This window comes from Urocitellus parryii, chromosome 2, assembly GCF_045843805.1.
Source record: "Urocitellus parryii isolate mUroPar1 chromosome 2, mUroPar1.hap1, whole genome shotgun sequence".
NCBI classification, from domain to species: Eukaryota; Metazoa; Chordata; class Mammalia; order Rodentia; family Sciuridae; genus Urocitellus; species Urocitellus parryii.
Window position 1 is genome coordinate 214,647,974 of NC_135532.1, and position 26,405 is coordinate 214,674,378.

The window sequence follows — 26,405 nt, forward strand, 5'->3', positions numbered from 1 at the left end:
CCATTTTGTTGATTCATTCATCTAACAGTGAGCACTTGGATTCCTGGCACCTGGTATTAAGGATCATGCTGCTATGAACCTGGGAATACAAATGTCTACTCATGTCCTCCTCTGAGCCCTTTTTGTGTGCAGACCCAGAAGTGGGATTGCCTCCCTCACTATTCTTAATTGCAACCTAAATGACTCTGTTGAGAGGATGCACAGGAGTCTGTTGGTTGTTAATTTACATGAAGATTTTTCCTTTCACAATTCAGAAAAATGTCCCACCACCGAGGTACTTTCATACATACCTCGATTCCAATGTCAATGTTTACACTCTTCTCTTTCTAAATTGCTTCCAATACAGATCCGGTAATGCCAGATTCGTGGAACCCCAATAGACCTCCAGGAGCCGAATCCCATGCAATCACACAAGAGTCTTTATTGCAAACTTGAGCCTAGACTCACAACCATTTACAACGCAGCAGTCCCGAGGAGTGAGTCCTGACCCTTAGTTCAGTGAGGATTTATAGGATTTTGGGGGATACTCTATGCGTCACAACATCACACAGCAAATCATTTTACACCTCGAGAAAATCAAGAAACAACTCTAAACATTGACTAGCACATTCTTTGGCGGGAACAAGTTGGGTAAGGTGATTGGTTAGTTCAAGTGGTGGATACATTTGAACTGATTGGTTTAGGTCTCAAGAGGTGTACAGCTAAACTACACGGTTTCCTCACAGGTTATCACCAAAACTACTGGGAGAATCACTGGCATTTCAGATGTTTTCCCTGTCTCACGCTGATTGGTGGTTGCTAGGGCGTTGCTATGGGTCCTCACCTAGCCTAACTGAGTCTGGGACACCTGGCACTGCAGATCTCTCCTGTTATTTACAGACAAACAACTTAGCTGGATGGGTATGTGCCTAGGAGTGCTCTGTGGGTTTTTCCAAGGACAAGGTTCATGCCCCCTTCCTTGGTCAGGCTTTGCTCTGAGGTAGAGGCTGGTTTCTCAAAAATGGAGTCACAGCAGTTTCTCAATGCCATAATCTTATTAAGTGCTTTCCACGCTCACATCATGGCTGCATTATAGAGTTTCAACAGATTGAAGCTACTTCCCCTTCATTGTTGGTATATAATTTCACATAATCTGTTGCTTCAGGTTGAGGTACAGATCAAGTTCTGGTCAAGTGAGAGAGGAGGAAAAAGGCAGTGACCAAAAAAACAAGCATTTGAAGGGTTTTCTTGTTTGTTTGTTTTTAATATTTATTCTTAAGTTTTTGGTGGACACAATATCTTTATTTTACATTTATGTGATGCTGAGGATCCAATCCAGTGCATCGTGCATGCTAGGCGAGGGCTCTACCACTGAGCCATAACCCCAGGCCCAGTTTGAAGGGTTTAAAATGGATTAATTAAAAAATGGATTACAATTTTAAAATAGCCCAATCAGGAATGGGAAACAACTAACAATTCACAGATTGGTACAGAATATGTAAACAAATGAAAATGTGCTCATTGGCATGCAGACTCCCAGAAATGAAAATCAAAAGTGAGATGGCATTTTTCATCTCTTAGATTGGTAAAGAGACTGGTACTACGAGAGTTTGATGAGGTTTTAGGGAAACAAACACTGAGGGTAGGAATCAAAATACATAAAACCATTTCATAGAATAATTTGGCAAAGACCTTAACCAGGGATGTGCCTGTGAATATGACCTTATTTGGAATAAGGTCTTTGCAGATGTGCTTAGTTAAGGAGAGGTCATAGAAGGCTACCATGGGCCCTAAATCAAATGACTGGTGTGCTTCCATAGGGCAGAGAGGACACATGGAAAGGGCCACACAGAAGGACATTCATGTGAACAGGGAGGCAGATATCATAGTGATGGGGCCACAAGTCAGGGAACACTTGAAGCCACCAGATACCAGAAGGGTCAAGAATCTCGATTTTGAAAATTTACCTTCTAGAACACAGAAGAATACATTTCTATTGTCAGCCCTAAAATAATAATTCAATAGAGATTAGCTAAATAAAAAAAATGATGCATTTATTGGCACATTATAGTCATACATAGCAGTGGGATTTGTTATAATATATTCATTTGTTCACAGAATAAAACAGTATAGTTTGATCAAAAAAATGATGCATACATATGACTAGAGATGGGAGTGAGGCCCTCAAACTATTTCTTTTATGTTTTGGTTTATAAACTACAGGAATATGGTTCTTTTCATTAAAATAAAATTTAAGCAATAAATAAGGCAGCATTCCATTACTTTCCTTATAAGCTAGCTGTTTGGCTTTTACTTGCTCTTGAAAGCCAAAATAAATAAGGAAATTATATTCATTGTTTATCATAAAATTTTGAGTCAAAAAATATCTAAGAGATTGCTTAGTTTTACTGGCAGAATAATAAATCCCAAAGATATCCACACCCTAATTCTTGGACCTGAGAAATAGGCTACATGAGGGAGGAGAATTGAGGTTGCAGATTGGATTTACATTGCTGAATCAGAAGACATTGAAGAGTTGACCTTGGAATATGCAGGTGGGTCAGGTCATCACAAGGGTTCTTCAAAGTGGGAGTGGAGGGTTAGAAGCATAGTTCAGTGGTAGAGGAGTTGCCTGGAATGTGTGAGGCCCTGGGCTTGGTCCCCAGCACTAGAAGGAAAAAAAAAAAAGTGAGGGAGAGGAACTGGGAAGAGTCGGTGCCCAGGTGACCATATATGAGAAAAATTCAACTGGCCACTGCCAGCTTTGGCTTTGAAGATGGAGGAAGGGACCGGGGTTAGTCAAATTTCCATGACTGAGGCAAAATATCGGATACAAACAACTTACAAGGAGGAAAATCTTATTTTGGCTCCTAGTTCCAGAGGCTCCAGTGTGTACAGTCATTTGACTCTGTTGCTCCTGGGCTTGAGACAAGGCAGGAAGTGCCTGGTGGAGCCAAGTGCTCATGTCCTGGCAAACTAGAAGCCAAGAGAGAAAGGAAGAGGAGGGCCAAAGTTCCAATACCTCATCTCATGTGCTCTCTCCCAGCCACCTAATTTTCTTCCACCAGGCCCCGTTTCCCAAAGCTGGTGATGGCCAGCTGAGTCTTTCTCACATCATGCCATGGGCGGGAAACCTACCCTTTCAACAAATGGGTTCTCACCTTCATCCCAAGCAGGCGGTGGAAATGGGGTTCCCCTTGGTGAAATGGGCTGGTTGAGAAAAACAGGACGGCAAAAAAAACACAGGACCCAGAAAGTAGTTTCAAAAACCAGGTGGGATGGGCAAGCCCATCAGATGGATCGAGCTTCTGGACCACGGCAAAATGGAGCCCACACCTGCTTTATTTATACTGGGAAACACGGAAGGCCTTCCATAGAATGTTCTTCACCAAAAAAAAGGTTAAAGGTGGGCTTTCCAGTCCCCAGTGGGTTAGGCCCATCTCTGGAGCTACCATGAGAGATCTTCTTAGCAGAACAGAGATAAAGGTCACGTGCATTAGGCAATCTATTGTGCTGGGAGAGCCATGGATAGCTCACGATGCCAACCCTAAATCTCCCCGGCTACCATACCAAGAGAAGATCCTCATGTAATTCACGGATGGCTTCTCACAAGGGGTCTTTAGAGGACTCTCAAGATCCAAACCATACCAGTGCTGTCATCCTGGAAAAGGTACGGAAATGGGTTTTTCCCCAGACACTCCAGAAAGGAACAAAGATCTGACAATACCTTGATATTATTAGCTCACTGAGACCCACATATTAGACTTCTGACCTCCAGAAGTATAACAGAATTAACCTGCCTTGTTTTACACCACTCTGCTTGGGGTAAATTTGTTACAGCTGCATTAGGAAACCCATGTAGTTGTTCAACCTAGAATCAGCACTTGACCTCAGGTCTCCTGATTAATAGGCTTGTTCTCTTTTCACTATAAAATGTGTACATGAATAATAAATTTTAAAATAAACCACCTTTCATCTCTAACATATATATTTTTTAAAATTTTTAGTTGTAGATGGACATGACACCTTTATTTTGTTTATTTATTTTTATGTGGTGGTGGGGATCGAATCCAGTGCCTCACACAGGTTAGGTGAGTACTCTACCATTAAGCCACAAATCCAGCACCTCTAACATATTTTGTCACAGTCAAGTCTCTTGGCACATTTGAAAGATTGTTAACCTTTTTGAAGAGTCAGCTTATTGACAAAATTTCTTGAACAAATAGATATTGCATGTTCATTCCTAAGCCAACTTAATTCCTAAGCTCCTTCTTTTGCCCTGCTGAACTGGTCAGACTTGTCTCCCTTAGCAACATTGAACTGGATTTCTCACTTCAGACTCATTCAGTTTTTATTCTCTTGAAAAATAAAAAATAAAGAACTTCTCAAAGGGGCTGGGGATGTGGCTCAAGTGGAGCACGCTCACCTGGCATGTGCATGGCCCGGGTTCGATCCTCAGCACCACATACAAAGATGTTGTGTCCGCCCAGAACTAAAAAATAAATATTAAAATTCTCTCTCTCTCTCTCTCTCTAAAAAAAAAAAAAGAACTTCTCAAGAAGACAAATAACACTCAGTGAACAGTTAGTGCAAATGTCACAGAATCACTATAGATTTAAATACTTGTTCATTGGCAAGAGTAATAAAAAGATCACTTTTAGGATTACTATGAATCTGAATCCTGTTCTATAATGCATTAAGAGATTAACCCAAAGAATATGTTTTAAGAAGATCAGAAAAAGGATCCTGAGCAAGTGGCATAGGAGGAAAAAGTTATTTTTTATTAATATAAGAAAATCAAATCTACCCTAAAGCCCCTGAGTATTTTGTACTTTTTTTTTTTTTTTGGATACCGGGGATTGAACTCAGGGCACTGAGCCACATCCCCAACCCTATTTTGCATTTTATTAAGAGACAGGGTCTCACTGAGGTGCTTAGCGCCTCACTTTTGCTGAGGCTGGCTTCGAACTCACAATCCTCCTGCCTCAGCCTCCCAAGTCACTGGGATTATAGGCACGCGCCACTGTGCTCTGATTACATGTGTTTTGTTGAATCATAACATGGGGTGGAGGTGTGTCTTATGACATTTAATTACTTTACTCATACTTACTATGCAAAATGAGAGTGATCAAGAATCAAGTTTTTTATTTCATTTTAGACTCTAAAACAAATTCCATGATGTGGTTGAAAAAATGCTGGCCTCAAATTCAGGAAAAGCTGGGTCAAGTCTGGACATTACTGTCTAGGTAATTCTAATCACCTTACTGAGTCTATAATGTAAAATTCCCAGTTTATACGTGAGGGTAATGATGCCTGCTTGGCCTGATCACAAGTGCTTGTGAGCACAAAATAAAGAGTATGAAAATAATTCATGAACTTTGACTCTTGGTACCAAAGAAAAATCTTGAGTGGGAAGGAAGAGCTGAAAGGAGACTATGCTTCAACGAGGGCCTCAGATGCAGTTACCAGCCCAGTGTGAAATGCCTGCCTTCTCTGGCAAAGCAGAGACTTTTATCCACACCATCAGGGTTTGGTTTTGTTTTATTTTGGGTTCTGGAATATAACCCGGGGATGCTTTACCACTGAGCTACATTCCTAGTACTTTTTATTTTTTATTTTGAGATAGGGTCTTGCTAAGTTGCTGAAGCTGGTCTGGAACTTGAAATTCTGCTGCCTCAGCCTCCTGAGTGGGTGGGATTACAGGTGTGTGTCTCCATGCCTGGCTCCAAACATGCAGTTTTTTATTCAAGTTCACACACCAAATCATTCCCTTGTGCTGGGAATTGTCCTGTTCCTGGCATTGCCCTGACCTTGACAGATAGACACTGGACACCTTAATCTATTGCCCTGAACATTTTTTTTTTGTGTGGTTTCCTCTTCATTTTATCTAGTTAAAGTATACAGGAACAAAGGATGATTATTTATCTTTTTCTTATTTTGTATACCAGTTAAGATGATTTAACAAGCAAGTGAAGAAACCCCATCTCAAAATGACTTAACCATGCTGGGTGCCCTGGTGTGTGTGTCTGAAATTCCAGCTACTTGGGAGCCTGGGGCAGGAGGATTGCAAGTTCAAGGTGAGCCTGGGCTACTTAGTGGGACCTATCTCAGAAATAAAAACAAAGAACAACAGAAACACTTAATCAATGTAGAGCTGTGTTGTTTCTCACAGAAGAATGCATGGGAAGAATGGCTTTGTGCATGCAGTTCATAATGGGCTGGATGATGATCTTATACCAGAAAAAAAAATGCAGACTGGCTTTATTTTATGGCTGCTGGCTGGTCAGGGCCTTTGGGATAATATGTGGATAACCCCAAATATATATGACAGCAATGATGTTTTAAAAATATTAAACCATTGTAATTTTTTCCCCTTTTAAATCATATTGTCTGATACCTCCCCACCTCCAAGTCTGAACTCTGAGAATCTTTATTCCAGTAAAGGATTAGTTGTTTACTCCTAGAACAAAGAAAATAACTGCTTTCAATTCCAAATATGATTTTATTGGGCTGGGGAGAGCACCTCTGGGTTTAATCCTCAGAACCTCAAAAATAAAAAAGTGGTTTTTGTTTTGTTTTGTTTTAATTTGAGGCGTTTTGCACAGGGTGACCAGACATCTTGGATTTGCCTGGAATGTTCTCACTCACTTGTAGTCATGACATTGTTATTAGTAGCAATCTCTTTTCCCTCAAAATGCCAGAGTTTGGACAATGAATTATTGAATCATCCTATCTTAGAAGACCATTGTTTTGAAAAACCTTTTGGACAGACTATTTTCTAAGTTCCTTCAGCATCTATTAACAAGTCAACAGTTCTCATAATAAGATTGTAGAATCTTACTCTAGGGCTGTAGCTACATTGTAGCTTGTGCTTAGCCTGCATAAGGCCCTGGGTTCAATCCCCATCACCAAAAATGATAAAGAAAAGAATAAGAATTCTGGGGCTGGGGTTGCAGCTCAGTGGTAGAGCGCTTGCCTAGCACATGTGAGGCACTGGGTTCAATCCTCAGCACCACATAAAAATAGATAAAGGCATTGTGTCCATCTACAACCAATAAATAAATAAAAGTAAGAATTCTCCTATCAGACAGAGGAGCAAGAAATCAGAGTGAAGGCAGAACACAGGCTTTTCAGGTGTGGTCCTCACACCAGCATCTGCTAGAAACAAATGCCCATCATCAGGTCTCCCTGCCCCCACACCCACTGATCAGGAACCGTGGAGACGGCCAAGTCATAAAATTTTAATTTATTTTTTAGGTGTAGAAGGACACAACACAATGCCTTTATTTTTATGTGGTGCTGAGGATTGAACCCGGGTCCCGCCCGTGCTAGCAAGCGCTCTACTGCTGAGCCACAATCCCAGCCCCTCATCTGGGCTTTCATGAGCCTCCTGTGTACTTGGAGTAGCTGAGTTTGCTCCTCTGAAGCAAAAGAAGTGAAACACCTCTTCTTCAGGACTGTGGGAGGGAAGAAAGGAGAGAGCAGTAGAGGAAGCACACGGCCCAAGCCCGGTCCTCCCTTCCCCTCTGTCTGCGGAGTTCTGAGGCTGCAAACCCACAGACAGCAGGAGATCTTGCTAGTGGCACACTAGGAGCAGCTCCATGTGGGGACATTCTGACATAGTACCTGGTGACAGGGCCGTAGGGTGTGGAGGGAGGTATCAAGGTAGGGAAGTCTGTGCCTAGTGCCAGGGCCACCCTGATTCCTGAGGGCCCCTGGGGATATGAACATGCCCAGGTGACTGGTAGGCCTGGACAGAACACAGAGGCGGGACCTGGTGCCCAGAGGTTAATGACAAATGGCCAGAACCACAGGTGACAGGGTAGGAGCAGTTTAGAGGTGGAGGAGACCAGAAACCAATAAGGACTCTGCCTACACTGCTTGGTTAGGAGGAGTCTTCCGCATTGCTGCCTGACCTCTGCCAGCCAAGTCCCAGGGCCCTTCCTGGAGAGTGACAGAAAATTGGCCACCATCTGTGAGGCCTGGGATAACTCAGCGTCCCCTGGGGAGTTTCTGGCATTGTGATGAGATCATGGAGCAACTGACTGAGAGACTGATGGAACTAAGTCCTCTGGGCAGCTAGATCTCCCTGCACTGGCCTGCTGTGGACCCTGAAGTGCTGACCACAGACAGGTGCTGAACCTAGCACCTTTCACCTGACAGCCGCGTTCTGAACCGATATTAACCTAGTCACCTTTACTTCCACCAGAGTTTCTCCAAAAAAAAAAAAAAATTGAACTGGCTTCATTAGACAGCTTCTTCCCCTGCATAAAACTTCCCCACACATAAAACTCTATGTGCTCATAATGAATTCACATCTGAGCAATTTGTTTTGACACACAGAAGAGACTGAGTCAACTAAAGCAGTGATTTTCAAAGTGTGGTCCCTGGAGCAGCAGAATGACTATGACCTGGAAACTCATTAAAATGCCAGTGTTCTAGCTGCACTCCTAACGAATCAGAATGCGGGTCCCCTGAATCAAAAGCACTGGAGGAGGGAGAGGCTCTCTGGCTGCAACAGAGTGCAAAGGCCAGCAAACCCTCACTTCAGAAAATAACTGCACCATTGAACAAACTGCTCAAGAACAGCATTTTGTTGCTTCGGAAATTGAGCAGAGGCTCCTAGAACCATCTGGGAAGTTGTGAATGGCAGGTAAGAACTGTGGGTCCTGGGGTGTTCTAGCCAGGACTGCTCCCATCTCCTGTAGCCAGGGCGACAGGCCAGCAGGGGCAGTTGAATGTGGGATCAGTGGTTGCCTGGGGCCTGTGTGGGGAGAAGGATAAGCAAAACTAGCACGAGGAAACTTGCTGGGTTGATGGAAATGTTTAAAAACTGCATTGGTGGTAACAGCAGACAACTGTATGGATTTATCTAAAAAAAAACAAAAACAGAAAACACTGAAGAGTATAATTACAATGGGGTCCCTTTTATGATATGTAAATCATACCTTTTAAAAATTATTTTTATTTGTTCTTTTTGGATATACACGACAGTAGGGTGTATTTTGACACACTATTTACATACATGGATGTAAATTATATCTTAATAAAACTGTTTAAAAAATGGGAAAAAAACCTTGTGAGATTCCAGCAATTTTTTAAGCCAATACATCTTTTATTAATATATTTCTCTATAAACTGAGAAGAAATCATAATCATGCTGCTGTCTTCTAAAATTCCTTTGGCGGCTCCTCATCTCTGTTGGTAAGAAATTACGTTTGCAGCTGGGCACAGTGGAGAATTAAGCCTGCAACCCCAGCTACTCAGGAATGTCAGGCAGGAGGATTCCAAGTTCAAGGCCAGCCTGGGTGAATTAGCAAGATACTGTCTCAAAATTTAAAAATAGAAAGGCCTGTGGATGTAGCTTAGAGGTAGTGTCCCTGGGTTCAATCCCCAATACCATACACACACTCACACACACCAAAAAGAAAAGAAATTGCTTTGACCACATGTAGTGAAAGTCTAGTTGTGCTTGCTTAATCAAATAAAGGTTTATTTTTCTTATGAAGCAATGTCATCTTTTTAAAAAAAATATTTATTTTTTAGTTGTAGTTGGACATAATACCTCTATTTCGTTTATTTCCTTTTATATGTTGCTGAGGCCCTGCACATGGGAGGCGGGCGCTCTACCCCTGACCATAACCCCAGCCCCTGAAGCAATGTCATCTTAAAAAAGATGAGATGCTGAACCCCAGGCTCATGCTGAGCCTGTGCTCCACATGGGGTCCACTGCAGCCAGCAGGATTATCTTGTAATGATAAGGATTTGATTATATACTACAATAGTATCTCCCCACCACCCTAATTCATGGTTTTACTTCCCAAGGTTTCAGTTATCCTTGGTCAACTGTGGTGGTCTGGAAATACAAAATAAAAAATTTCAAAGACAAACAATTCCTAAGTATTAAATTGCATGGTTCTGAGTGGTCAGATGAAATCTCATGCTGTCCATGTGGGAGGTGAACCTTTCCTCTGTCCAGCACAGACATGCTGTATGTGCTACCTTAGTCACTTAGCCGCTGTCACAGTTAACAGATCCACTGTCGGGGTGTGACAGTGTTCAAGTGACCCTGAAGTGCAAGAGTAGATGCTGGCAATCTGGACCTGCCAGAGAGAAGCCTTAAAGTGCCTAAGGTGAAAGTTCAAGAAGATACCTTGAGAGAAAGTCCACATCCACATAACATATTAGAGCATATTGTCATAAATGTTCTATTTTATTATTAGTCTTTGTTTTTAACCTTGTCCTGTACCTGATTTATAAGTTTAACTTTATCATAGTTTGTGTAGGAAAAAAGCATTATCTTTTGGGTTTGGTACAACCCATAGATTTAGGCATGCACTGGGGGTCCTGGTGGAAAAGGGGGGTACTTTACCTATGTGGAAAATGTGATTCACTTACCTCTCAAGACATTTAAGGATCCCAAACCAAATATGCCCCTTTATATATTTTGCCAATTTCCACACAATATATAAAGCCCTAAATGATGAAACTTTTTAAACAACAATTCCATCACCGGTGATCCCTATCAACTTTGGGTTTTCTTGGGTATTGCCCTAATCTCTATATTACCTGTTCATTTGCAACTTATAATAAGGTCAGATAAATTCAGACTTTTGATCTGCTTAGTTTATTTTCATATCCAAGCACTGGACACAAAGTGTACACTCCAATATTTGTTGTGGGAATAGATAAATGAATTTTGGGGAAATATGCTAAGATGCTAAAATGAAGATAGTCCTTGATGTATTCATGGCAAAATGTTTGTGACTGGAATACTTTAACAACAAATATGATGCCTAGTTTAGTTTTTTAATTATATTTATTTCAGGTGTATAACAGGATGGTGTGATATATTCATCATCAGTGATTATAGCAAACAAGTCAAGTTACATGACCATTACCTCCTATTTTTTTTTTTGTGTGTGTGTGTGTGTGTATTAAGAGTACCTATTGTCCACTCTCTTGGAAATTTTTCAATATATAATAGAATATTATGAGTTATAGTTCTCCTATTGTACATTAGATCTCTAGACTCATTCATCCTACATTCCAAGTACATATGTGCCCTTTGACCTACATGTCCCCATTTCCTGGTATACCCCATATGTATTTAACTTTTTTTTTTTTTAAGATTACACATATAAGTGAGATTGTCACTGGGACAAGGGTCCTGAGGAGGTACCCAATAAGGAGGTGAACCTCAACTGCAACTGAGGTCCTGCACATTCTTGATGTCATTACAGAAAGGAATTTAGGGATCAGGTCAAAATGAAGCACAGGTTGAATTTGCTGAGAGAAAGAAGGAAGTCCCCACTCTGAGAGATGGGGTGGAGCACAGGCGTTGGAGAGGAAGCGCTGGTACATTTATATAGGTAAAATCTCCAGCACAGGCCCATGATTTAAGGGGGTGCTTTTAGTTCTGCTTTGTGTTGGTGAAAAAGTACTAATAATTTCCCCACCAGAGGATTCTTTATTATTCTGCTTTGTGAATTTACATAGTACTTACATAGGAGTCACACTGAGGGTTTGACTGAGAGTATGACACAGAGACACAGTAATCAGATGTAAAAATACAAACCACGAGAATATCTACCTGTTGAGCAAAGGCACTCTCAGACCTGCTTTTTAAAAATTATTATGGGCCAGCAGATAAGGTCTAATAATTGATTGAATGATGCTGTTTGTGATTATGTTTCACAAAATATGTGAAAGTGACCTTTAAATCTGGACTTTAATCCATGTGAAAGCAGACTTTGACTCCAGACCTGAATTACAGCTACTTTGGTGTTATCAGGCATGTCTCCTTTCTTCCTATCCTCATATCTTCTATCCTTCTTTTAGGTCATGCAGGATTTGTATTTTTGTTTTGGATTATTGCATTTCTGCATAATATCCAGAGTGTCCCAAATGGCAGTATTTCCTTTTTCCCTAAGGCTGAGAAGAAATATTCTAGAAGAAATAATCTAGAAGAAATATTTCTAGAAATATTCTAGTGGCATGTGCGTGGGCACCCATGCGTGTGGGCACCCATGCGTGTGGGCACACACTCACGTATATACAATCATAAATATTCTATCCATTAATCCCTTCATGGATTCTTAGGTTGCATCCACTTCTTGGCTATTGTGAATAGTGCTAAAGAGAATATAGAAGCACAGATATCTCTACAAGATGCTGATTTCATTTCCTTTGGGGATATACTCAAACGGGGATTGCTGGGTCATATGATAAGTCTGCTGAGGAACTTCTGTGCTGTTCTCAATAATGGCTGTATGAATTTCCCTTCCTGCCAACAGTGTACACGTGTCCCTGTTTTCCTACGTCCTCACCTGCACTTATTACCTCTTAGCTTTGAGAAAGGCCATCCCAACAGGTGTGAGATGATGTTTCACTGTGGTTTTGATGTGAATCTCCCTGATGATTAGTGATGTTAAGCACAAGTTGTGTTTTAACAAGCCTTCCAGAAGGATTCTAATGTGTATTAATGTTGGTGAATCACTACTCTAAAAAGACAGTTTAATATAATGACACAGCCACATCAGTGTATATAGCAGCACAATTCAAAATATCTGAGCTATGGAACCAACCTAGGTGCCTTTCAATAGATGAATGGATAAGTAAAATGTGGCATATATACACAATGGAATATTACTTAGCCACAAAAAAGAATGGAATTATGGCAATTGTTGGTAAATAGATGGAACTGAAGACTATCATGCTAAGTGAAATAAGCCAGTCCCCCAAAACCAAAGGCTGAATGTTCTCTCTCTGATATGCAGATGCTAACACAATAATGGGGGGAGGGGCAGGTAGACATCTTTGGATTAGGCAATGAGAATAGGAAAGACAGTAGAATGAATTGGACATATATAAATACACGACTGGTGAAACTCCACATCACATACAACTCTGAAAACAGGAAGTAATACTCCATGTATGTATAATATGTCAAAATACATTCTTCTGCCACAATAACTAAAAAGAACAAACAAATTATATATATATATATATATATATATATATATATATATATATTTTTTTTTTTTTTTTTAAAGAGAGAGTTTGAACCAGACAAACTTGAGATAATATCAGTGGCAAATCTAAGTCTTAGCTGGCTCCTACTCATTCAGTGTGGTAGAGGATTAGAGGATTGTGGAGAAATTGTATCCCCTAAAGGGACTGGATTATACATTTTTTTTTAGAAATCTCAATTGCATACATGTTAAGTTTAAGCTTTTTTTTTTTTTTTTTTGGTACTGGGGATTGAACATAGGGATGCTCTACCACTGAACTACATTATATCCTGGTCCTTTTTAAGGTTTTTTCATTCTGAGACAGAGTCTTACTGAGTTGCTTAGGGTCATGCGAAATTGCTGAGGCTGGCCCTGAACTTTCAATCTTGCTGCCTTAGCCTCTTGAGTCACTGAGGTTACAGGAGTGTGCCACCGGGCCCAGCTCCTAAATTAAGTTTTGTCCCAGACCTGCTTTCCTTGGTTAATAGCACCACCAAATCCCTTGTCACCTAGGGCAGAAACCTGGGGGCTGCCTGGCCTCCCTTCACCTTGCACATGTATGAGTTGCTGGAGTTTGAGGTTCTATTTCCATCCTCTCTCTCCTCTCTTCCAGTAATGGCCTTAGGCCAGCCCCCTAACATGTCTCCCAAATGGCCTCTCAGCCTGCAGTCTCACCCCACCTGCTTCAGTCCATCCACTCCATATTGGATGGACTCATGATTGTGTTCTCACAAATGAACACAATCATGTTGCTGAAATCATCTTTGCTGGCTTCTTGTCTGTCCATAAGCAATTGTTTTTGATTCTCAAAATTCCCACTTTTTTTTTTTTTTTGGCAGTACTCGGGATTGAACTCAGGGCCTAGCACATGTAGGCAAGCGCTCTACCACTGAGCTGCATCCCCAGCCCTAGCAATTGCTTCTGATGATATGTGACTGGAACCGATTGTTTAACCAATAAAGGCTTATTTTTCTTATGTGAAGAAAAATAACAAGCCTCTTTCCACTGACAACCATTGGTAATTTCTTATTAATCTTATGGCAATATAAAGTGCATTTACAATATAAATAAACACAATTTTAAGATTTTAAGGTAGTGGGGCCTAAGCTCAGTGTTTTTATTTTTTGCTTTTAAATCTCCTGGGTTAATTCTACTCTGCAACCAGAGTTGACAAGTACTGCATCTCACCCAGGCACCTCTGATTTACAGCTGAGGTCTAGAGAGAATGATCCAAGCTGATAGAGAGAGGCATAGTTGGGTTAGCAACCAGGGTGGAGCTATTAAACAGATAGCCTATGACATGTGTCATTGCTAAGATGCTTCAGTATCCAGCTACCTCTTGATTATAGAGTTTGCAGACTCCTGATCCCAGGCCGTTTACTCCTGCTCGCTAATAACAATCTAAATTAATTTTTATATTTTTCCCTCTCCAGTTTTAAAAATGCATCAGATACTTCATGATTCTCTGTGTAATCATGCACCGTTTCTTTTTGGTAACAACTTTTGTTTTTGCTATTTACTTACACTGAATACATGCAGGTAGGACTGGCTAATACCATTTTTAAGTCTTTCTAATTTGCTCTCTAGTTATTAGTACATTTGTTTCTTGAATTGAAAAACAACTCATTGCACTGTTTCCTTTGGGTATCACCTAGTTCTGACATTTTTCTACAATTCATAAGAAAACTCTGATGTCTGGGAGGGCCTTGGAGCAAAGGCCTGTTGACAATTTGTGATGTATGATATGCAGATTTACAGAAAACACTTATTTACTGAGAATGAAAAAGGTGAAAAGTGGAGTTGCCTTAGGTGACAGAAGTATTTAAAAAATAAGTGTGGGAAAGAGATGAGATAAAGGGGAAGATGGAAGAGGGAGTCCTGTGAAAGAAAGCAGAGGATAAGGATGTCAATCCAAGACTGAATTTCTGTTCTACCTTTAGTTCATCTCTTAGTCATAGAGGTCCCCCATATGGCTTCATTCTCGGGAATGCCAGAATGACACATTAAAAGCTGCTCAGTCACTGCAGTACAAGCTAAAATCTGATCTGAGGTACCTGCACCTACTTCTCACTCTCTACAGAATTAGTCTCCCCTCATTCAAGGGACACATTCTGACTGTCAGATTCAAAGCATGTTCTAGGTTTTAGGGGAGCTAAGCTATTTTCGGATTCTGTGGACTTCTCAGACATCATGACTCTCAGTGAAAGTGGCCTGTGCAAGAGTGAACTTTTCAAAATGATGTGTCTGAGTCCTCCAAGCATGATCCAGTTTGAAATACATGAGGTCCATGACTACATGATGGGACAGGAGCACCCTAAAGTCAAGGTTGGAAGGAATAGTCCTGCCCTGATATTTGCAGGACTAAGACAAGAAATAGAGGACCACATAAGATATGGTAAATATTTAGATATCATAAATCAAAATAACACAGCTAATAAAACAAATAAAACATATCCTGTCTTTCTGTCTCAAAAAATCTGAACCTAGCAGGCAAGTTCAGATTTGGAATTCTTGGACTTTGAGTTCTGTGTAGGAAGATGACAGTGGCAGCCTGCAGACCTGGTAGCACAGGTATCCAAGTCTCCTCTATTTCTTTCTAAATATTTCTGAGCTTCCAAGTTCTTCTTGGCCTGTTCAGGCCCTGGAAGCAAAATCAAGGATATTGGGTCAGGGAATTCTAGGGCCTTGGGTACTTGACTGGTGTTCTAGAACAGCGGTTCTCAATGGGAGGGGGATTTGGCAATGTTTGGAGAAATTTGGGGTTGTCACAGCTAAGGGGGTGGGGAGAGTGCTACTAGTATCTAGTGAATAGGACCCAGGGATGCTACTAAACATCCTATAGTGTGCAGGAAAGTTTCCACAGTAAGGAATTATGTGGCCCAAAATGTCAACGGTGCCAAGATTAGATAACCCGCTGAAGGAGGATATGAATACTGTTAAATGCCACAGAGTTACAATTCCTTAATTCCACTTTAGAAAGAGAGGTGAGGTTCTGGGTGGAGGCACTTTCTGGCTTCACAGATTCATAGAAGATGTTGCCTGAAGATTGACAGAACAGGGTCTTTTAGAGCGGGGGTCTTGACCAGGGACCCCCTTGCCCAGGTTTGGCAGTGATCCTGCAGAACCCAAAACCCTTCCATGGAGCCAAACAAGGGGTTGCCTAGGCTTCATTTGAGTATCTCAAAACAGCTGTAACTTATTGTCCCAAAGTGGCCCCTTGTATCCTTGGTTTGCTTTCTTGGCAAGTTTACAATGACCTGCAATCTACCTCCCTCACTTCCCAAACGCAAAGAAACTTTGGCCTTGGGCAAAGGCCCTTTGGCCAGCATTGGCATTTATGTAACTGTCTAGCATATGCAAGTTCATCTGGTGAATACTAGTAAGTCACACTTTCTAGAGGATGACAAATATGAATTGTGTGTCTCTGACAACAGATGCATTAGATTTCAAGGGCCTAAATAAATAAAGTGTTTCCCAGATAAGTGCATCTTCAAAACTAAATTCTGTTTTCTGAGCTTTGGGGGTAATGCAGATTGTATTGATGAGCCTTTGAGGAGATGGAGAGGATTCAAATCCCACAAAGCAAACAAAACAGAAATTCCAGTGGGCATTTTTCAGTCTTCCCCATGTGGGTCTCTTCTTGCTCCCAATCTGGGTCCCTTTGGTCCTTTCTTCCAGCTCTTGTCTCCGGCTTGCATCTCACTAGGCATCAGAGAACAAGACATGAACTCAGAATTCTTAGTTTTCAACCCAAACTTTCTGAATCAGAAATCCAGCCATCTGAAGTTTAGCAATCCCTTTAGGTGAACTAACAGTGGCTTTCAGGATAAGGAACCTTACCCTTCCATAGAAAATAGTTCAGCCATTACTTTTTATTCAAAGACACACTATTGAATGAAGCAGGAACACTCTCCTCCACCCTATGCACTATCAAACTATTTTCCCAACGAAAGTATGGGTTAAGATGGGGGAAATTCTTATTCTGAGAAAATTTAAGCCATTACAGACAGATTCATGTTCACTGTAAAAACAATTCTAAGAGAACATTAGTGAAAGTTTATCTTGCACTGGAAAAGTATCCAAGTCTCCTCTATATCTTTCTAAATATTTCTGAGCTCACAAGGAAAAATATGTTGATCTTTAAAAATAAAAATATTGTTTGCTCATTTCATTGTTTTTTTTTTAAATATATTTTCCTTGAAAGATTGGGTAATATTTCTCTCTCCTATTGTATGAACTTGTCATAAATTATTGAACCGTTCTAACCTTCTCCTTGAGCGTGTGTCCTTAGTTAGAATCAGACAAAAAACACAGATTCCTAGAAGCCAACCAGTTGCCATTTTGACATCTTTAGGATTTTGGCCTGGCCAGACACAAATATGAAGCCAAACAAGTAACAGTATGGGGCAAAGATTAAGAAAATTGTAAAGATGAAAAGGTGGAGCCAGGGATTGAGGAATATCGACTTTATACACAACACCACAAAGCCAAAAGCACTGTGAATAAAAAAATGAAAACTACAAAAAAAAAGCCATCCATTTTGGAACATTCCAATTTCTAAACAGCAAACGAGATATTATGATCACAGTCACTCATAACTAACAACATGTCTAGACGAAGCAGCTGCAGATTTCCAGGGAGAACTACTTCACATCTTTCGGAAAGGAGAAGCCGTTTTCCCCGGGTTTCGGGTTTCAGGACTTTTCAAACCTCGGCCTGAGCGGGTGCTGCGCGGAGGACGGTTCTCAGCGCGGCCCTCGGCCCCGCCCCTTAGCATTTATGGCCACTCGCGTTCTAAAGCCGCCGTAGGGGGCAGGCAGATCTCGCGGCCGGCGATTGGTTCCGGGATAGAATGTAGGCGGGCCTTGGGGACTCCAGCCTATAAAGCAGCCGCGAAGCTTCCACTCCGGTTTGCGCCGGCGTCTCCCGCTTCGTAGCCTGCAGCTCCGTTAGCCGCGCTCGGAATCGGACTGCCAGCGAGTTATGGCAACGAAGGCCGTATGCGTGCTGAAAGGCGACGGCCCGGTTCAGGGCACCATCCACTTCGAGCAGAAGGCAAGGCCCGGGGCGTAGGTCCGCGGCGAGGCCCTGCTCGCCCGCCAGCCCATGCACCTGTGTTGGGAGCGGGCCGGGTCGGGCCGCCATCGCCACGCCCCCGGCCCAGAGGTCCGCTCCGCCCGGGACCTTGGCACCCGCACTGGCGTCCGCGTGCGTCCGCTAAGTGCTGAGTCACGGGGCGCGCCCGCGCTGCGGCGTGTAGCCGCCGGCGGTCTGGGCGGGGGTGCGGGCGGAGAACGGCAGAGCCTGCCGGGCTGGTGCAGATAGCCGCGGGCCGGGGAGGCGGGTTGCTCGCGGGGCCTCGGCCTCCGCTAGCGGCCGTCTGGAGGCCAGGGTGGGGGCTGGTCGTCTGTGAAGTGGCGCTGGCCCTTCCCTGAGCGGTGTTTTTCCTGCTCGCGTGGGTTTCTTGGACACACTGGCGCAGTCCGATTTCCGGGGCAGCTGGGTCCTCCCGAGTATTGTCGCATGCATTATCTCCATGGGGCTGCCTTCCCGACTTGAGTGCGCTGGATTGGGGTTCTGCGAATTGAGTTCCGCGGTCTTTAACAGCTTTCGAGCTAAGATTGGTTTTTGTATTTTTATAATGAAAAAGAAGACTATTCAACAGAGAACGGAAGTGGTACTTTGCAGGATGGTGCTGGCCCGTCTCTTGGTCGTGGTCGGGCCACAAGGACAAGAAGATGGCCAGAGATTTAACTGTGGAAATTTTCCAGGGCAACGATGATCAACTCTGGTTGTACAGTAAATTAATTTGGGGAGCTTTTAGGAAATATAGATACCAAAGGCCCATCCCCGATCAAGAATATAAAAGTCTGTCTCGTGCATTGCTTTTTTTTTTTTTTTTTAAGTTTCCAAATGATTTTAATGTGCACCTATCCTTGAGAACTGTTGTTTAAGAATAGTGGGTGGGGTAAGAGACTTGGAGTTTACATTACATGAAATTGGTACTTAATAACAGGTTTTAGAGCATTCCTTAAACCAAATTCACTCCTCTACTAGCAGCCAGGTTGCCCAAATGGCAGACAATTTTTTTTTTTTAAGGTGGGATCTCTCAAAGATAAATTCATGAACAAATTTTGTAAAATAAACATTTTCTGAAATATTCATTGCCAATAATGTTTGCAAAATATTTGTTCTGCAAGAAAGATAACTTGTGATAAGACTGTCGCCAGACCATAGTAATGTTACCAACTGAAGGTTTTGTTGTGCTTGGCTTAATCATGAGAGAAGATTTAATATATGAATGAGATTTAGTCCTCAAAATGGTTTACAGAAATGTGAGTGGGCAGGAATAGAAGTGTATGCAAAGTAGTGTATGCTAGGGAGAACCTGGTATTTGAGTATTTTGGTCTCCACCTTTTCTGAAAAAGATTCTTTGGTATTTGACTCCATTTGGCTGTGTTTCATTTGTCAGATTTGGTTTTGTCTCCCTTTTCTCCTCCCCGTGTAATTCACCACTGCTGGAGAATCCTAGGAAGCCTCTGAGGGATCCTTTCCCTCTAGCCATTGGAAAATGTGAAGACCCGCCAAACTCAGTTTCCTGATGGTTTTCCACCTGTCTTGATCACATTGTTTAGTTAAGCTCCAAACTTCATATTGGTGGTGCCCTTTGTACTTGATAAAGACCCTTGGATAGTTAAACATTACAGCTCTACAGATTGGCAGATGTAATAATTTGGCTATAAACTGGTCTGGCCTTTTTCAAATTTAAAATTTTGGTTTAGTTGCCCACTTTAAAAAATCAGAACTTTTCACCTTGAAAATTTTGGAGATGTGCTCATACTGAGCTTTCATTAACCCAAGACAACACTGGACTGGGGCAGTTTATATTCATTTTTGCTTCCCATGTCAGTGTTACACACAGTGGTGCCTGTCCCTTAGGGTGTAACTGTACAGCTGCTTCTGAAGAACTACTTACTTGTCCTGTATGCATTGCCCATGTGTGGGTTGGGGTTTGAAAGAACCTGCCCTTTTTGCCTGGTGATTCTCTGTTTCAGGGTGAGGAAGTGTTCACATTTGAGTTTTTCCAGAATTAAAGGTTGTACATAGAGGAATCATAATTCCTGTTTTCAGAACAAAAAAGGGCAATTGTATGAATTGCTATTGTATGAATTGTTTCTTTGAGCTGTGTTTCCAGATGGAAAATTAAACAAGATTCCGAACTAGAGAAAAAAAATTTGTAATTTATAATTACGTTATAACAATGTTATATAATTACCAATTATATTTTATAATTGGTAATTACACTATGAGAATATTATTTAATACATGAATTATATTTAGTAGATATTTAGTCTTCAAGTAGATAGTCTTTTACAGAGAGGACAGTAGTGGTAGTATGTGCAGGTATCTATGAAATGTATGGGGAGGAGAACTATACTTGTTGATCCTGGTTATTAAAACAAATAAACAACAACAACAAACTAAGCTAAAAACAAAGATACTAGCATATGTATTACAGTGTGATGTAGTTCCTGTCTTATGTTTTATTTCAGTTCTTGACCTGAGCTATGACAGTAGTGTCCTTAATTTCTAGATGCAGTACCATTACCTGGTATGACTGCCTGAATGGCATGTCATACTACTTTTTTTTTCTGCTTAGTTCAGTGGTTTGCTTTTTTTATTTTTGTTTTTGGTATTGGGGATTGAACTTGACTGCTTTACTACTAGGCTACATCCTCTGCCCCTTTAAAATCTTTTATGTTTTGAGACAGGGTCTCATTAAGTTGCTTAAGGTTTCACTAAATTTCGGAGTCTGACCTCCAACTTGCAATCCTCTTGCCTCAGCCTCCTGAATTACTGGTATTGCATAGGCCATGCCTAGCCCAACTACTTTAGTGATTTTATTGTCCTTTCTTTTTGTTAGTGTGGAAGGTTTCTAGATTTCAGTGCCTAAAAAAGACTTTAAAAAAAGAGTATGTTCTCTCAGGGTAGGATATTGTCTGACTACTAAGTGAACTTAGAGTAGAGAATGAGTCCTGGGGTAGCAAGTTGGATATTGCTGGGTGGTTTTTTTGTGGTTTTTTTTTTTTTAAATACCCAACTGTTTGCCCCAAGGAAGAATATCTGCATGAAGAAAGAGCAAAGGGCTAATAATGAGTGTATGATTTGAGGTTCTCTTTTTAGATTATTAATTTTTTCATGTATGGTAGTTGAGATTGAACCCAGCAGTGGTCTACCACTACCACTATTCCCCCAGCCCTTTTTATTTTGATAAATTACTGAGGCTGCCCTTGAACCTTTGACCCTCCTGCTTCAGCCTCCTAACTGCTGGGATTATGGGTGTGCACCATCACACACTGTTTTGGGTTCATAAAGTTTGATATGGGACTGAGGATGTAGCTCTGGGCTTGATCCCCAGCACTGCAAAAGAAAAAAGGTTGGCTATGTACCTGTGTATTCACTGTACAAATACAACCTCTTCAGAAGCATTACTGAAGAAGTACTTAGTCATATTTACATATTCATTGCAAGAGTCACACCCTACAAAGTGCATTACACACATTTGACATTTAGGTGCTTACTACCTTCCTGCTGTGTTATGCTGCTCTGTAATGTGCTTTTTATATGTTACTTAATCCTGAGCAGCAATGTTAGAACAAGGAGGTTCTCACTGGCTGGGAAGTAGTGGGAGTCTGCCTTTATCACTTTACTGTGTTAATAAAGGTAAGTCAACTGTAAGTAAGTCTTTGTTCAAAAGTACTTGTATTCTCAAACTTAATGCACTTTTCTTTGAATAAAGGCAAATAAAGTTGTGGTATCGGGACGCATTACAGGATTGACTGAAGGCCAGCACGGATTCCACGTCCATCAGTTTGGAGATAACACACAAGGTAAGTTTTGCAGTGCTCCACTGACCATAATTTTTCGAGCTAGGAAGGCAAATAGGACTGAGTAACCCCTCACTGATAAAAACCTTCAACTTTTTTTTGAAGGTCAAGTTAAAATAAAATTATTATTAAGGCCAGCCTTAAGGAAATTAGCCACAAAACTGGTATTTGACTACTTACGTGTGGGAAGGGGAGAGAAAGGAGTTTATGATTTTGTAGAGTTTGTGCTTTTTGCCGGGGGGGGGGGTACATCCTGGGGATTGAACTCAGGGGTACTTGACCCCTGAGCCACCTCCTCAGCCCTATTTTGTATTTTATTTAGAGACAGGGTCTCACTGAGTTGCTTAGTCCCTTGCTTTTGCCAAGGCTGGCTTTGACCTTTCTGTCTCGGCCTCTGGAGCACTGCCCCTGGCCTTATCTTGTATTTTTTAAGAACACAATAGGAAACAAGTAAAAGCTCCTTTCTTGTATTGGGTAATGATCTCAGGTGTTTGTGAGCTGAGATGGGAGCTTCCTGCACAGCACCTGATTTGTTTGCATTACCCCCTGGAACAGCTTCACACCCAACTTGAGATCCCTGTTGGGACATGATTACAAATAGTATGTAGACCTGGTGCTTTGGAATGAGTTTCATTTTCTTAATTTGGGATTAGGAGCAAATTAATGAAAGATTACAGATTAAATTGCATTTGGTGATCATTTGCCATATTTGGGTTATAATCTGAACTTCAATCATGTTTATAGATTTGGGATGAGTTCTTGATTGATTTTGCTGGAACTTGTTTTTAATGTACCATGGTTTGTTTCCAAATAGTTATTTTAGTGACCAGATTTTACTGGTTTCAGTAATGACTAAAATTCCCAACTTGCTTCTACCTCTGGTTTGGGAAGTGATCGTTGTGTAGCTTTGACTTGGTAAACTACTTCCCATAACCTGCTGTCTTCTTCTGTGTGGTACTCCCTGGGGCCTGCCTGGGTAGAAGCTATAAACAATGGAAGCTTTCCTTTGGTTGTTGAATAGAGAAAGCCTATCATGAAAGGAGCTCCTGGGCTGTCACGGCTGTGTTCTTTGTGAATAACATCTCTGGTGCACAGGAATGCCGCATCTGGGTGTGGCACAAAGGTGCTATTTAATATTCTGCCTATACCAGGTAAAAGCCTCAGACAAACCAGGAGAGCCTTTTGATATATGTTGCTTAAGAGATAAATTTTTTGGAATTAGACATGCTACCTTCTTAAAGCTAGGATCATAAACATGAGATTTTAACTCCTAGAAGACCTGTTGAAGTTGTCTGGCCTACCATTCCATTGTGAAGAAGCCAACACCCAGAGAAGGATATTAATTTGACTAGTGTCAGTAGTTGGAATCCCAGTCCATTGTGTTCATACCAAGCTGTTGCTTCCTGTTTTTATTATCCCAGAAATCATGACGCAGACCAGCGCTTTCTCTATCGGAAGTTTTGGCAATGATCATTTTCTTTTTATAATTTATTTTGGAATTTTGATTGATAAACTAGCTGACCCCCCCCCCTTTTTTTCTTTTATAAATAGGCTGTACAAGTGCAGGTCCTCACTTTAATCCTCAATCCAAAAAACATGGTGGGCCATCAGATGAAGAAAGGTGAGCTGCAAGATGCTGAGCTCCTCTGAAGTAATTGTGATGTTTTGTGGCGTTGATAGTGTGTACCGCTTGCAAAACCAAGCAAGATGATTGAGTGTTGTCCCCTGTGCTTTTGAATTTGTTGTCTTCCACATAGCTTCCCCACCCCTTATGCTGAAATGGCATATTACTTGGGAACACTTAAAACAATTAGGTTTTGTAGCATTTATTGAATATAGAACTAATACAAGTTCCAAAGGGAACTAATACAGGAAATGTCAAGAATAACAGTATTGTTGGCCACTGGAAAAGGAAAGCATCAGTGTCTACCTAGGAAGCTTCTGTAGATAAAAATGTCATGCTGGAAATTAGCTGAGACCCCCATTTGTATGTGTGTGTCTTCTGAAGACCTTTCAGAATATTAAGTTTAAGGACAAGATTATTTTTATAACAGAAGGCCTAGGGGCCTAGCTTTCTTAATTGTTCCATTAACTGAGAAGGATAATTCAGTAGCTGAGTTTACTATGTGGTACTTTATCTCTGAAATCATTAACTGAGAAGGATAATTCAGTAGCTGAGTTTACTATGTGGTACTTTATCTCTGAAATTAGAGGTTGCCCCCATCCCAGGACTCCTTCTCAGCTTGTTTTTAAATTTATGTTTTCAGAATTTTGTCAATCTGGAAAAGTGATCTTTTTTGATACATACCTCTTAGTCTGCCTTATTTGACTCAGTCATGTTTTAATTTAGTACATGAATCCTCTGATGTTAAGTGAAAATCAGTGCTAATCCATCTGATAATTTTTCAATGCCAGGCACGTCGGAGACCTGGGCAATGTGATTGCTGACAAAGATGGTGTGGCCAATGTGTCCATTGAAGATTCTCTGATCTCACTTTCAGGAGAGCATTCCATCATTGGCCGCACAATGGTGGTAAGTTTTCATATAAAAAGGATATGCATAGGATTTTTTCTAACATATAGTCATGTATCTTTTCACCATTTTCTCAGTGGTTAGTCTTGGTTTTTAAAAATTCACATAAATTGTACTTTTAGTTCAGATTAGGAAAAGTATTTTATTCAATGTCTACAGTGAAGATGAATTAATATATCTAGGTCAGTTAAGAACACTGTTCTGCTAAGGTGCAGTAAAAAGCAGGTTGTATTTGGCCGTATCAGATCAAATTGGGGAGATAGTAGTTTTTAGTTTTAAAGCAGCCAAATTTTATTGCCATGATTGTTTCCCCTTGTAGGTAAATAGAGTATTTTGTTGAATCTAAAATCTGGGATGGACTTGAGTATTCATAATGAGTCAAACGTGTGTAGGCTGCCATATGGAGCGGTCCTCCCAAGTTACCCTGGAAGCTGCATCTGCTTCATGCACACCACCTGGTAGGAAAGGCTCAGTCAGGGCAGTTAACATTCAGTAGGCACTTCCTTTCAGTGGACCCTTTATCCTTAGAATTTTCTTCAGCCCTATTGGTGAAGCAGAAAAATCATTTAATGTACAAAATTTAAAATACCATTGCTAAATAGTTTTAGGATTCTTTCTTATTTATAGGTCTACAGTTCATTAGGCATGAAATTTTTGGTAGGTTTACTATAACTAAGGTTACTGTTTTTTTATGGAGAATGAAGACCATGTGGCATTTGGGTTTTCAGTATTTCTGAAATAGCAACACTTACCTAGTGTTTAAAGGTAACTTGTCTTTGCACCAACAAGAAAAAACTTTTTAGTAGTTTCTACTTTGAAACTCCTAGCATAAATGTTAGTTTTTGTGGTTTTTTTTTGATAGTTGGATTATTTTAACATGTTGTTTTCTAATATTAAATGATTTTTAGAAGTCTTTTAGAGCATTGTTGGGAAGAGATTCTATATTACTTGATAGCCCAAAGTTAAATGTTCTTAAATTTTTTTAAAGGTCCATGAAAAACCAGATGACTTGGGCAAAGGTGGAAATGAAGAAAGTACAAAGACAGGAAATGCTGGAAGTCGTCTGGCTTGTGGTGTAATTGGGATCTCGCAGTAAACATTCCCTTCCATGTTGTCTGAGTCCCAGTAACTCATCTGTTATCCTGCTAGCTGTAGAAATTTAACTTGATAAACATTAAACATTGTAATCTTAAAAGTGTAATTGTGTGACTTCTTTTTAATTGCTTTAAGTGTTGTAATGAGAATGATTTACGATTACTTGGAAATGTTGTATAGTTTTATAAAATTCATTCAATTAAAATGTTTTAACAATCTCCATATTTTACCACTTATCACATGTGGGTATTAAACTCACTGAGTCTCTTCAATTCTCATTCAAGCTTGTGAATAAACACCCTATGTAAGGATGACATTTATTTTGAGCCTATTAAAGTATCCAAATCAAAATTCTAAATTAAGCTCTGATAGATACTCTTCTATACATAGAACATGAATTGAACAGATGTAGTAATACTAAAGATTTCATAGCACTTTCAAAACGTTTTGAGAGGGCATCAAAATCTAAAAATTTTAGCAGCTCTCTCTTTAGCTATGGCAACCCAAATTTGTCCTTTGTCAGCTTTAGGGGAATTTCCCTGCTTAGTGACTTAGCATTTTGATTCATAAATTACTTAAGTTTATTTTCAAAAGCATGTAGTATGGTTTAAGAAAGCCCTTTCATAATTTTTAGTGACTTGTAAAAGGCTAATTACACCTAGTTAGCTAAGATTAATTGACCTGTCAGAATGATTTAACTTTACAAAGTGGAAGTTGGCACAATCTGTTTTCTTCAGATTGGCCCTCTCATGATACTACAGTACTAGCAGGTAGAACCAGGGAAATATTTTTTCTGGCTGTTAAAACAGTCTTTAAGAATTTACTTAATTTACCCAAGTTGCAATTGAGTGAATTAGAGAAATCAGTTCTCTTCCTTTGATGTAAATATGTATGTAC

The 26,405-nt window shown here is 40.6% G+C and overlaps 1 protein-coding gene across 1 annotated transcript; it reads left to right on the forward strand.

Annotated features, from left to right (window-relative positions):
* The first annotated feature begins 17,887 nt into the window (after positions 1-17,887).
* Positions 17,888-25,614, forward strand: Sod1 (superoxide dismutase 1). Its single transcript, XM_026393568.2, has 5 exons — positions 17,888-18,047; positions 21,793-21,883; positions 23,432-23,501; positions 24,296-24,413; positions 25,402-25,614. The coding sequence occupies exons 1-5, from the start codon at positions 17,976-17,978 to the stop codon at positions 25,507-25,509; spliced, it is 459 nt and encodes a 152-aa protein (XP_026249353.1). The 5' UTR covers positions 17,888-17,975; the 3' UTR covers positions 25,510-25,614.
* Positions 25,615-26,405: the final 791 nt, after the last annotated feature.